The sequence below is a fragment of the Poecilia latipinna genome, unplaced genomic scaffold (genome assembly GCF_001443285.1).
Source record: "Poecilia latipinna isolate Pla-1442-1.1 unplaced genomic scaffold, P_latipinna-1.0 Scaffold15, whole genome shotgun sequence".
Taxonomy (NCBI): domain Eukaryota; kingdom Metazoa; phylum Chordata; class Actinopteri; order Cyprinodontiformes; family Poeciliidae; genus Poecilia; species Poecilia latipinna.
Window position 1 is genome coordinate 98,728 of NW_015112631.1, and position 13,352 is coordinate 112,079.

The window sequence follows — 13,352 nt, forward strand, 5'->3', positions numbered from 1 at the left end:
TTCCACTGGCAGATAAATTAACGCATTACAGGGGAAAACTGGAAAACGTTACCTAGCAACCCTAGCCAAGTGCAGCCCGTTACCTAGCAACCCCGTTCGAGTTCTACTGGCAGGTTATTTCACCTATAACATTGGAAAGTAGAATTAATTCTTTTTAAATCTACATGAAGGAATTATTTACTTAAAACGAGCCTCTATTTCTTGCTAAAAGTTATTTGAAAGTTAATTTTGTCTTATTTCCTGTGTACTAAGATATTTGAACTGGGAACAAGACCAAAAATTCTTTTGTTTTTTTTTTTGCAATGAAGCGTTTTGTTGTATAAAGAAATAGTAAATAATAAACTGGTACCATCAATTTATTTAAAAAATGAATCAGATTAATTATGATTAATAAAATTTTGCAAATTTAAATCTGCACACAGTCTGCCCACTCAACCAATTAAAATGGTTTCTATGTAATATATTTCAGCCCTAAGCAATAAATCAATTAATCGCATAATAAATTAAAACAAACTCAATCATTTACATGATTTATTGTTTTTGTCTTTCTACCAAAAGCTGCGTGACAAAGTCTTCAGTCTTTGGTTTCAACTGGCTCTTTTTGTGGAGGATAATTTTGTTTACAGAGACTGTTTTGTTGTTTATTTATTTATTTATTTTGGATATTTAAAATGTCTTCCAGTTCCAGCGTTAAATGTTCAGTAGAATTTAAAGTTTATTCATCTTTGAGAATTTGTTCTTGCATTATTATTGCATTATGACCTATATATTATTTAAAACAAGAATATTATCGTTTATCACAACATCTTGACAGGCCTAATATATTCTTCCAGGAACTAAGGAAAAAATCCATTACAAGTAGTGGTTCATTGAACAGAAAACAGATGTTTTACTTTCTAGTTCTTGGGCGTTCCAACCCCTTTATGATGCCGCCCTGGGCAACTGCCCAGATCAAAAACCGCTGCTGTAGGCACAGTTTGTGAAAAACGTTTTATTGTCTCAAATGTCTGAATATTCCAGGTTTTCCAGGTTTTTATATTCAGAAAGCTTTAAAGGAAGCCATTTTGTTTTAAACGTTAATTCAGAAACTCTCCATTCATTTTCTATGGAACGTTGCAATGAGGTGAAATTCGTACATGTGAAACTTTGAGCTTATGCACATAATGTTAGTTTGTTTACTCTGCGTTATGTAATACTGACATGTTGAAACTTTCAGATTTAACGTTCACACTCCTAATGAACTAAAGTTTCCCCGTTTCTGGTTGGATGCTGGTTGGATGTGTTTCATGGTTGGTTTGTAGTGTTACCTGTTCCACATGTACGTCGGCGTTCGCGCCGGTGGAGGCATCGGAGATGAAATTGAGGATCCGGCCGGGGATGAATACGAGCTCTACCGAGTCGTGTTTGACATCACTTTCTTCTTCTTTGTCATCGTCATCCTGCTGGCCATCATCCAGGGTGAGTAGGAGAGGCTAACGCGAAAAGCTAACGACCAAGAAGCTAAAGCTAACGACTTCAAGTTGGACACTATGAACTAAAGATATTAAATGTTTGGTCGTCATCAGTTGGTGGATTTTCATGTTTCAGGCTTCAGTGAAATGAAAAAATATTAAACAAAAAAATTATGAAACATCAAATTAAATGCAGTTTTAGTGAATCAGGATTCATGAGTCGGTTTTAAAGAAGGTAAAGGATGGATGGATGATGGATGGATGGATGGATGGATGGATGGATGGATGGATGGATGGATGGATGGATGGATGGATGGATGGATGGATGGATGGTTGGTTACTGGTTGTATGTATTTTGTGGCTGGTTGGATGAATTCCATGGTTGGTTGGCTGTATATCATGGTTGGATGCCAGTCGGATGCTGGTTGGATGTTGGTTAGATGCATTTCATGTTTGGATGGCTGGTCGGATGCTGGTTGGCTGTATTTCACGGTTGGATGCCGGTCGGATGCACGTCCTGCCATCCATCCTCCTGTCTCTGGCTGCAGGTTTGATCATTGACGCCTTCGGTGAGCTGAGAGACCAGCAGGAGCAGGTCAGGGAGGACATGGAGGTGAGCCCCTGACCTTTGACCTGAGCCCTGTCTCTGCTGCCTGCAGGCCCTTTACTTCCTGTTTCCCTTTCAGACCAAATGCTTCATCTGTGGAATAGGAAGCGACTACTTTGACACGACGCCGCACGGCTTTGAGACGCACACCTTAGAGGAGCACAACCTGGCCAACTACATGTGAGCCAAGATCTGAGTTAATCCATAATCTGCTTAATCTGAGGAGGAATCTGTTAGCACGAGTTCTTTACAGAACACTGCAAAAACACTAAATCCTACCAAGTATTCAGCAAATAAATATGAGCCTGTTTTAGTCAATAATTCCTTAATATTGATCAGTGGTTCTAGTTCCACTGGTAGATTATTTCATTTATAACAAGACTCCATCTTATAATTGAAAAAATCAGGTTTTGTGTTTTTGCAGTGAAGAGTGGATGTTTTCCTTGTTTCAGGTTCTTCTTGATGTATCTCATCAACAAGGATGAAACAGAACACACTGGCCAGGTCAGTCATTTCCCTTTGCTGCTGTTTTTATTTCCAAAGCTTTATAATTCTGTTTAATTTTAATATTATTTTCCCAGGAGTCGTATGTGTGGAAAATGTACCAGGAGCGATGCTGGGACTTCTTCCCCGCCGGAGACTGCTTCAGGAAGCAGTATGAGGATCAGCTGGGATAAACCGCTCCGCTTCCCGACAGGAAACAGGAGGAAAAGTCCTGAAGCTCAGAGCTGGAACACATCCGTGTCTTAGTTTTGTCATTTGTCTTGCATTTTTTTCTCGTCTGTTCGAAGCTATGCACACCTATCGACCGCACTTTTCAGCAGCAGGTTGGAGAAAACGACCCGGGAGGCGAAACGAAGTTTCTGCTGCGAACACACGGCCTTTCCTGTCTAAATTAAACAGACTGCCTTGTATATCGCCTGAGCGCGTGGCGGCTAACTTAGCCGCTAGTGCTGTAAACGTTCTAGTGCCTATAGCGACGCCACTGCTTTAGCCGTCAGTCTCAGTAGCTTTTCTTTGAGGTTCAACCTTTTCCACCCAGAAAATCTGAAACGGTCACAAACTCACGGAGTCGAGACGACTGGAGTTCTTCTTCTCTTGTTTTCATAAAGAGGTTTAACTCTTTAAGGGCGTGTTCAGTTCTGATCATGGGAGATTTAAGGTTTTCGGTCATTTTTGTGGAAAATCAAACCCTGTGAGCCTTTTGGGTTGTTTTCACTTATGTGCCTCAGAGGATTTGTTAGCATGAGAGGTCCGCGTTTCGAGCTGCTGTGTGTTTTGTTGAGTTGTTAGCAGTGGTGGGCACTCTTCTGCTAACGTGCTAATAGCAGAGCTAATTTTTTGTTTACTACTTTTGCTAACTTTTAAAACATCTGTCATGTTTATTTTTCTGGGTAAATTCTAATGTGCTAATAGCTAAGCTAATTTTTAGCTTAGTATTTGAGCTAACTTTGAAAATGTTGAGCACACTTAGCTTCTGCTAAAAAATGTTTTCAGGTAAATTCTAATGTTTTGTTTGGTGCTTTTGTTGTCTTTGAAAACACTTAGCACACTTAGCTCCCCCTAAACTTATATTTCTGAAACACTTAGCACAATTTGCTCCCCCTAAATTTATTTTTCCAAGTAAATTGTGATATGCTAATAGTGGAGCTAATCTTTAGCTTGCTGCTTTAGCTAACTTTGAAAACATTTAGCTCACTTATCATCCACCAAATGTATTTTTCTGGTTAAATTCTAATGTGCTAATAGTGGAGCTCACTTTTAGCTTAGCGAGTTGCTAACTTTGAAAGCATAAAGCTCACTTAGCTTCCCCTAAATTATTTTCAGGTAAATTCCTATGTGCTAATTTTCTTTTACTGTTTTTGTGAGCTTTCAGTAGAATAAAGTTTGACAGCTATGTCATTGTTTTTGGTTATAAACTGTCCAAACATGAATTATACAGGAACAAAATAAAATATAAAGTAGAAATCGAGATGGAAACATAAATGGGTCTAAGAGCTTTGTGAAACTACAGATTTTATACGGTCAAAATTAAATTCAGTGCAGATATAATTTAAATTGAAGTTAGCGCTTTAGCATTGCTTTCTGCTAAACATGTTATGCTTTACAGTTAGTGGAGCTAATGTTTGATTAGTGCTTTAGGGTTAGCGCTGCTAACTTTCCGGTTAGCGGTGCCCACCACTGTCTGTCCGTTCTGTTCTTATCATTACGTTTTAATGCAGCCGAACCTCTCAGTGTGGCTTCAGCAGTTTGAGAAACTGTGACAAATCCAGAAATAAACGTTATTCACAGATCAGAATCAACCTGCTGGTTTCCCTTCCTGTTTGGGCATTTTGCTTCTGAGCCAGTAGGTCATTATTTTGTTCCTCGTTCTGACAGGAAAATGACTCAGTGGAGGTGAAGTGACCGATTTTACGTCTATTTGAGTTTCGCTGTCTCGAAACGAAAGATTCTCACAAGCGATCACGAACTGCTTGAACTCGGACTGACTTGACAAAAACATGATATGTGGAATAATAATTATCTGTTTAGACACTCTGCAGTCTTACAATGTGGATCCCGTCTCTCTGCCATAACCGATGGTGAGACGAACACACATCCGAGGGGAACGCCGAGGTAATTTATTCTGTTTTGCGCAGATTAAGCCATTTAGAGAGACTTTATGCACAACGCTGGTGCACTGAAATAAGTGTTGAATGTATCTAATAAGAACTTGATGAAGAGACATATTTTACATACACCATGGATTCTTCTATTTATTTTTCTTTAAGGCTCTGATGTATGGAAATAATTAAGTTTTCAGACATGAACGTGTCTCAAACTGAAGATGGTGGAGAGATTTAGTCTTACAATGAAAATGGCCTCCGGTTTGGAGAATGTTTGCTTTTGTTTCGGCTCGTTAGCTTTTTACCATAGATATTTTTAGAAATTCAGCATATGGATAATTTGTCTCAGTCAAAGTTGTGTGTGATGCGTTGATTTCTGACACATTCACAAATTCTCCATGTCGTATAAATGGCTGGTTGGAGGCGGAGCGTTTCGGTTGGGCTGATGGTTGGCAGGTGAATGGAGGTCACAACTTTCCACTTGACTGAGTGTCTCTGACTAAACTCTGCGTTTCAATATGGAATAAACAGATTATTTTAAGGACAACTGGAGCGTCTCGTCATTTGTTTGAGCTTTTTAGATATTCATCAGCTTAAATGGAAACGAAAACATCAGGGTGGTTTATTTGGGTTTTATCAGCATTTCTGCTAATCCGCTAACATGCTAGTAGCAGAGCAAGGCTTTTTGCTAACTTTGAAAAAGTTAGCCCAATTAGCCTCCCCCATATGTAAATGTCTGAAACGAGGTAACCATTGATGGGGACACTAATGCTAACAGTGGGGCTAATTTTTCATTTAGCACTTTTACTAGCCTGAAAACATTTAGCACACTTAGCGTCCCCCATATCTAAATAACTTAAAATAAGTATAGGCACATTAGCGAAAATCTGCTAACAGCTGAGGTAATTTTTCATTTAGCGCTTATGCTAGCCTGAAAATGTTTAGCACACTTGGCTTCCTTCAAAATAAGTTCCCACTGATGGGAACCTTCTCCTAATTTGCTAGTGGTGCAAGTTTTAATTTAGCGTTTTTGCTAGCCTGAAAATATTTAGCGCACCTAGCTTCCCCGAATTAAATTTTTACATTTAGTCTAAAGCGCTAATTTAATTTTAAAAACTTTCACTTGAATAAAGTCTGTGTTAGGTCGGTATTTATTAAAAGCAATAAACACAGAAACAAAATAAAACAGTAGAGAGCAGGACGTAAACACAACATCTAAGGGATTTATAAAACTAATCAAAATTAAATTGGTGCATGTGAGTTGTTGTCTTTCAAAGCCAGATATAATTTGAATTGAATTTAACATTGGCTTCCCCTAAATGTCGTGTTGTAGCATGTAGCGCTAGCAGAACTAATAGTGAGGGTGCTAGGGTTAGCTTAGCTACCTTTTAGCTAGCTGTGTCCACCAACAGGAAGTTGCTTCTGCTTGAGGTGGAAGACATGTTTAATAAGAAATGTTTCTACATTTATTCACGTCTTTTTAATCTGAAAAGTGTGGTGTGCCTTTGAATTCAGCCAGCCCTGTGTGTAATTTAATCTCTGTTTAAATCCAGCAATTCTGTGACAGTTTTATTAGTGATACTGAACAAAAAGCATCATGAAACCCAACAACCAGACCAGTTTATTTTTTAAAGTTATTTTTTAACCACATTTCAAAAGAAAAGCAAAGTGTGATTTTCACCAGTTATTTTTCAGTAAAATTTTATTTATTTTTGTCAGTTTCAGGTTGTTTCCCACTGCAGACTTTAGCATGTTGATGATTTAAACCATACATTAGTTTTAAACTAAGAGCAGTTATTTTCTAAAATACATGTAATTTTTATCGATTAGAAATATTTTCTTTGATTTAAATGTTTCCGTTTTGACAACGTAGGTTGGAATATTTTAAACCTCCTGAGTTTCTACTGGGCTTTTATCTTTAGTAAATATGAAGGATTTTCTGATAAAAAGATGCAGATTTTCCATTAACTTTCCTGCTTTTGTTCCCTGAAACATTTGTATTTGTACACATACCTTCGCTCTGAGTTTGCAGGCGTTAAGCGGATTAACCTCCCACCTCAATGCAGAACTAAAGAAGAAAAATACCCGCAGTTACCCGGCCGGAGGTAAGGATGGGCAGTTTCTGTTTCCTGAAAATACTCAGAATCACTTTAATGTAATAACAGAGGAGCAAAGAGATCAGATCACAGGAGCTTCGTTTTGAATATGGTAAATAATTAGAGTTTTGGTTTGAGACGTTGAACCGGCTGGTTAAAACACCCCCTGCATGTTTTATTAACTTTTCTCTCCAGTTAAAGTCAACAGGAACTCAGCAGCTCGTTTGTCTGCGTTTCTCCTCCCTCCTTCTTCGCTCATATAAAGTAAAGTTCAGATTTTCCTGCATCGTCTTTCCTGCTCCTGTTTTCCCGCTTTCTGTTCGTCGCCATGACTTTCGTCGCTCCTCCAGGCTACCAGCCCGTCTACAACCCCGTGAGTATCTGCTGCCGGACTTTGACTGGACCAAACAGACGAAACAGTCAAAAAAATGTTTTTTGTTTTTTATTTTGAGCCTCAAAGTTCAGTTTTAATGTAACAAGTAAAGCTGAGGCAGTAGAAGTAATTTAATTACCAAAGAATGACAGAGTGTATAGAAAATATGTAAAAATTAAATTATACGAGAATAAAGTCGTAATTCTCGTATAATTTCAACGTTTTTCTCGTATTTTTAATTTTACTAATAAAATGGATCCGTTAACATTAAAAAGTGTCTTAGCAATTTGAAAATAGTTTTTGTGACCAAAAACAATCAAAATGAGTTTGAGTTGGATTTTTTTACCATTCTTCTTTTCAAAGCTGATGGTTTATCTAAATTAATTATGTTCAAGGCTTTAATCTGCTGATTTTAAACCTGCTTTATTAAATCCTCACAGTGCCACTTATTTAAGGATTTTAGTAAATTAATTTACGAAAATCTTGTTTTTGTTTTTAAAGGTTCCACTTTGAGAAATCGTGAAAGTTAGTTGGATAGTAAAACTTTATCGCTCTCAAACTGCTTTTCAGTTCGTTTTTAACCTCAGCAGTTGCATTCTAGACTTTTTTTACTCATGCTGGTCTTTTTCGTTTTCCTCAATAATCGCCTTTCTGCTCTAAAAGTTGCTGATTATTCTAATCTGAATTATTTTGTGCCTCTGCAGAGCATTCCTTACCTCGGCCCCATTTATGGCGGCGTTCGAGTCGGAGCATCCGTCTACATCCAGGGGTCGGTTCCTGAAAACATCACCAGGTGAGTTTTTAAAACATTTTACTGAATCTGAGGCTTTTTTATCCATTAAAACATTTTTATTTTCTCCAGAAAACTTGTGTGACCTCTCTCTCTTTAACTCACCGCTCGGTTTTTATCTCCTTTTTTTACAGTCATCTTTGACTTTGGGCGTGTATTTAAAGGCTGTTATCGGCTAAAACACACAGAGAAAAATGTTTATTTATTTCACAACATCTTCTGTTCCCGGATCCACCCGATTACATTCTGCAGATTAAAACTGTTTCCTCCTGTAAAAGTGTTTACAATTCCTCTACATCATCCCTTTATGTCACAACGCAGCCCAAAGTTTAAATGTATTTTTTTATTTGATGGACAAAAATAATTTATGGCTACATGTGATTGTTTTTATAGGAAATAAAACAATATGTATGGCGAGGTAGGAAGGCCAATGTAGAAAGAAAATAAAAGGAGTAAATTTCCACAAAAAACTTTTTCTATTAATCTCAGAAATTTTCTAGAAAAAAAACTTGGGAATTTGCTGATGGCAAAAATTGTACATTTGCAACAAAAAAATCAAAAATATTTTAGATTAATCTTATAAAACTTATAGAAAAGCCAAAGAAATGTCTGAGCATGAAAAGTTGAAAATCTGAGATAGAAAAGTTCAGACATTTTGAAATGAATCTCAGAGATTTTCAAGAAAAACCCTGGAAATTCCTGAGCTTGAAAAATCAGAAATTTGTTTAAAGTAAAAAATTGAAATTTTGAGGTTAATCTTAGAAGTTTTCTAGAAACAAATTTGGAAAATTATGAGTTTGAAAAAAATGAAACATTTGCTAAAAAACAACTAAAATTTTTAGTGTAATCTGAAAAATACTCTTAAAAAAAAAACGTGGAAATTTACATTTTTGTCTCATTTTTGAAGCTCAGAATTTTTCCTTTTTTTTCTTTAGAAACATCTCAGATTAATCTCAAAATTCCTGAGTTTTTTGGCAGGAATGTTCTCCCTTTTTGTGGAATTGCTTCATGATTCTGTTTGTTTCTGAGAAACATCTGAAATGCTTCTGAACACGAACACTCGGCTCTTTGTCTTGGTTTGCTCAGAATAAATCGACTTCGGTTGTGATGTGAGAATAAGTCGGAGGTTTGCTGCGGTTAACTCGGTTCTGTCTCTCCCAGGTTTCGGATCAACCTTCTGTGCGGAGAGTCGGACTCCAGCGACGTCGCCCTGCACTTCAACCCTCGATTCGACGGCTGGGACAAAGTGGTTTTCAACAGCCGGAAAGACGGATCCTGGATGTCGGAGGAGAAGATCCGCAAGATGCCTTTCTCCAAGGGCGAGGCCTTCGAGTTGGTCATCATGATCACTTCCAAGGGATTTCAGGTAAACAACAACAAGCATGTGGCTTTAAAGGGAACCTATAAATAACACATTTTGAATATTTTTATACTTCCATTCAGGTCTCTACTGCTTCTAAAAACAGCTTGAAAAACAAACCACCTCATCAGTTTTTGGCAATAATGTTTTTTTTTGTTTGGAAATTAAGTCGTTTCAAAAACCTATGGAACATATATCACAGCAGTCACTCCAGCCAAACCAGCCCGTTACCTAGCAACCCCAGCAGAGTTCCACCCGTTACCTAGCAACCCCAGCAGAGTTCCACCCATTACCTAGCAACCCCAGCAGAGTTCTGCCCGTCTCCTAGCAACCCCAGCTGACCTCCAGCATGTTTGGTTAGCAGGTTTTACTGCTTTATGCACCAGATGCATTTAAAGTGACAGAGAATGGATGTTATTGATGTTCTCACTGATTAATTGATTAATTGATTGATTGATTAATCTTGATCTTCTTTCTGCTCCAGACTAAAGTCAACGGGAAGGACTTCTTCCTGTTCCCTCACCGCCTCCCTGTGGAGCAGATCCGGGCCATCCAGGTCTCTGGAGACGTTTCCATCCAAACCATTAACATCATTGGGGTGAGCCACACCAGTCGGCCATTTTTATGTCAGTAGATAAATGTAGCAGAAGGTTTCCTGAACGTGTGTCTGCCTCAGGCTGCAGGCGGCGGCGGCGCGCTGCCTGGAGGAACCGGAGTGAGTAAAACAGCCTCACTCAGCTAACAGCTTTACTTTCCTCCATTTGGTCTCATGTAATGGATTAAACTATCCATGGCTTCTTCACAGGGAGGATATCCAGGAGGCAACATGGGGGTTTGTATTTGCAATCAATCTATCAATCAATCTATCCATGTAAAATACAAAGCTAACAACAAAACAATATTTTTTTCTGGCTTTATTTGACAGATTAATGTAAGACATATGATTAAATATGTAAAAACAAACATCTAAAATGTCATAACTGTGGCAGAAAGTTTTATTTTTTAAATTAGGCAATTGAAGAAGTTATAATCAACACCAACTGTCGTAATGCTTGACTTCGTGCCCGTGTGCTCAGCTAGCATGACTATGAAATACTCAGGGGTTTAATGGTCTGCTGGATGCAGCGTTGTCATCTGATTTTTTCTTCTGGAAGAAAGTTTGTCAGAAATAAATTGAAAGAGAAAATATTCTCTTCCTTTCAGCAGGGAGGATACCCAGGAGGCAGCATGGGGGTGTGTATTTAAAAAAAAATTGAATAATTTCCTTTCAGAGTGGCTCAAAGTAAATCAAAATAATTTTTTTAATTACTTTTCTGACAAAAACCCAGGGTGGATATCCTGATGGCATGGGCGGAGGAATGGGAGTGAGTATATACACTGTAAAAACACAAAATCTGGCAAACATCTTGGTACACTTCAAATAAGACAAAATAAGAAAACTTACAAGTAACTTTTCAGCAAGATACAGCAGCTTGTTTGAACTAAATTATTCTTTAATATTGATGAAAAAGTTCTAGTTCCACTGGTGGAATGTTCCACTGTGCCGTAACCTAGCAACCCCAGCCAAGCCCGGCCTGTTGCCTAGCAACACAGTTCTAGTTCCACTGGTAGATTAATTCACTTATAACAATGAAAAATGTCTAATGAGTGAAATAATCTGCCAGTGGAACTAGTTATTTTTAATCAATATTAAGTAATTATTCACCAAAAACAAACTCTTGTATCTTTCTGAAAAGTTATTTAGAAGTTAGTTGTGTTTTATTTTTAGTGAACTAAGATATTTGCATTATAAACTAGACCAAAAATACTTGGTAAGATTTTATGTTTTTCCAATATAGAAAGTTCAGCTAAAATTAACATTGTATGGAAAAGTTTATTTCATATTTTCATGTTTTTTAAAGCAGGGAGGATATCCAGGAGGCCACATGGGGGTGTGTAGCTCTTTATTATTATCATAATTTCCTCCATATAAGAATAATTTAAATGACTTTCTCTGGTTGAAAATCCAGGGTGGATATCCTGATGGCCTTGGTGGAGGAACAGGAGTGAGCATGTACATTGCAAAAACTCAAAATCTTAAGTATTTTTGTCTAGTTTCAAGTGCAAACATCTTGGTGCACTTCAAATACGACAAAACTAACAGACAGCTAATGTTTCATCTTGTTTTAAGTCAGTAATTCCTTAATATTGATTTTAAAACAAAGTTCTTGTTCCACTGGTGGAATATTTCACTGCACCATCACCTAGCAACCCCAGCCTGTTACCTAGCAACCCCAGCCAAGCCCAGCCTGTTGCCTAGCAACCCAGTTCTCGTTCCACCAGCAGATTATTTTACTTTTAACATGAGAAAAATGTTTTAAATTTGTCAGTTGATTTTCTACGTCTTCATTACTATTAAGTAATTATCCACCAAAAACTAACGCTTATATCTTTCTGAAAAGTAGAAGTTAGTTTTGTTTTATTTTTAGTGAACTGAGATATTTGCACTATAAACTAGATTAAAAAAATACTTGGTAAGATTTTGTGTTTTTGCAGTGTAGAAGGTTCAGTTCAAATTAAAACTTTTTTTAATATTTTCATCTCTTCTTCAGCAGGGAGGATACCCAGGAGGCCACATGGGGGTGTGTAGCTCTTTATTATTATTATTTATAATAATTTCCTGTAGATCAGAATAATTTAAATAACTTTTTCTGACTGATTTCCAGGCTGGATGTCCTGATGACATGGGAGTGAGTACATGTCTCTAAAGTCAGATCAAAACATTATTAACGGCTCCGTTTGACATTTTTTCCTGTAATAATCACCTGAAACGTGTAAATATTTGCAGGGCAGATACCCAGGAAGCAACATGGGGGTAAAATCACAACATAACCGTTAATTACCATCAAACGACGGTTTGTGTCATAATTATTACATTTCTTCCAAACAGGGAGGTTTTCCAGGATCCCACCTGCCGGTGAGAGAACAGCTCAGTAATATTGGCATCATTATAGTTTCATACACATGTTTTCTGATGTTTTTCTCTAATTTTTATAAACCTGTTCAGGGGATGGCAGGGCAGCCGGTCTACAACCCAGTAAGTGTTTCTAACAAACACTTTTATCTCTCACTCTTTTGTATAAACACGTAATTAATGAATTATAAATAATATTTGTTTCGTTTTTAAAGTTCCTGTTTTCACTTTGAGCAGGTCTCAGTTGTAATGTTTGTTTGCCGCCCCCTGGTGGTTCAGTAACTGACCTGCAGTTTGTTCTTGACGTTTCTAGTTCATGTTTTCAGAATCACAAAGTGATGAAATAATTTACCTGAACTGACCTGGAGGATCTTTTCTCCTGCTGTTTGTAAAGTTACACAGTGGAAAATAAACAATAATTTGGGTTATTTTGTCTGTCATAAGAGAAAAAAAAACAAAGTTTCATTTTCCAGAATCATGTTTTCAACATTTATTTAAAATGTTTAGATTATCAAACGAAACAATTTCTCATTGTTAGCAGCAGCAGTTTCAGTTTAATGATAACATTTATTTAGAATATAATTCCTGCTCCTTTTGCTAACTGTCTTCAACTCAGTGGTGGTTTTTTCTTAACTTACCTTCAAAATAAAAGCCTAATCTGAAAGTTAAGCAGAAAAAACAATACTTCTCTAAATCAGCCGAACAGAAGAAGAACCAGCAGCTTCATCGTTTCTGTCCATCTGGTGACGTCTCACCTGGTTTGCATCTCTGTGATTGGATGAACCAATATAGATTATTGATTTCTTCAGTGGTTTGAAAGGCGACGGGTCTGTTATACAAGAATATCAGCTGGGAAGGAATTAGGATTAGAATTAGGGTTAAGGTTGGAGTTGGGGTTAAGAAATTAATCTGTCTGTGCAACAAGTCTAAATAAATAGTATTGAGATTATTTATTCCATGATTAATAACATTTAATTTCTGTTTTCTAATGTTATTTAAAACCAAACAAATTATATTTGTCATCCTAGAGTAGTGCTCTTGGGGGCCCTCTGGTGGTCTGGGGGCCCTCTGGTGGTCTGGGGGTCCTCTGGTGGTCTGGGGGTCCTCTGGTGGTCT

The 13,352-nt window shown here is 37.4% G+C and overlaps 2 protein-coding genes across 9 annotated transcripts in view; both read left to right on the forward strand.

Moving 5' to 3' along the window:
- The window catches only part of LOC106947412 (ryanodine receptor 1-like), a 103,461-nt gene extending 98,250 nt beyond the window's left edge, over positions 1-5,211 (forward strand). For all 5 annotated transcript variants that reach the window (XM_015032429.1, XM_015032412.1, XM_015032418.1 and 2 more), the window contains 5 exons: positions 1,302-1,458; positions 2,000-2,064; positions 2,138-2,238; positions 2,511-2,562; positions 2,640-5,211. In XM_015032429.1, the coding sequence (XP_014887915.1) occupies positions 1,302-1,458; positions 2,000-2,064; positions 2,138-2,238; positions 2,511-2,562; positions 2,640-2,735 (471 nt within the window). In that variant the 3' untranslated portion in view covers positions 2,736-5,211. The remainder of the gene's footprint in view (positions 1-1,301; positions 1,459-1,999; positions 2,065-2,137; positions 2,239-2,510; positions 2,563-2,639) is intronic.
- Positions 5,212-6,312: 1,101 nt separating this feature from the next.
- Positions 6,313-13,352, forward strand: part of LOC106947445 (galectin-4-like) — a 12,449-nt gene continuing 5,409 nt past the window's right edge. Inside the window, exons 1-13 of one of the 4 annotated variants that reach the window (XM_015032467.1) lie at positions 6,313-7,926; positions 9,085-9,289; positions 9,768-9,881; positions 9,960-9,998; positions 10,089-10,115; positions 10,487-10,516; positions 10,612-10,647; positions 11,185-11,214; positions 11,875-11,904; positions 11,989-12,012; positions 12,111-12,137; positions 12,213-12,239; positions 12,330-12,359. In XM_015032467.1, the coding sequence (XP_014887953.1) occupies positions 7,748-7,926; positions 9,085-9,289; positions 9,768-9,881; positions 9,960-9,998; positions 10,089-10,115; positions 10,487-10,516; positions 10,612-10,647; positions 11,185-11,214; positions 11,875-11,904; positions 11,989-12,012; positions 12,111-12,137; positions 12,213-12,239; positions 12,330-12,359 (798 nt within the window). In that variant the 5' untranslated portion in view covers positions 6,313-7,747. Of the gene's footprint in view, positions 7,927-9,084; positions 9,290-9,767; positions 9,882-9,959; positions 9,999-10,088; positions 10,116-10,486; positions 10,517-10,611; positions 10,648-11,184; positions 11,215-11,874; positions 11,905-11,988; positions 12,013-12,110; positions 12,138-12,212; positions 12,360-13,352 lie in introns of all 4 variants that reach the window. The other 3 variants (XM_015032459.1, XM_015032443.1, XM_015032451.1) reach the window with 3 other exon arrangements.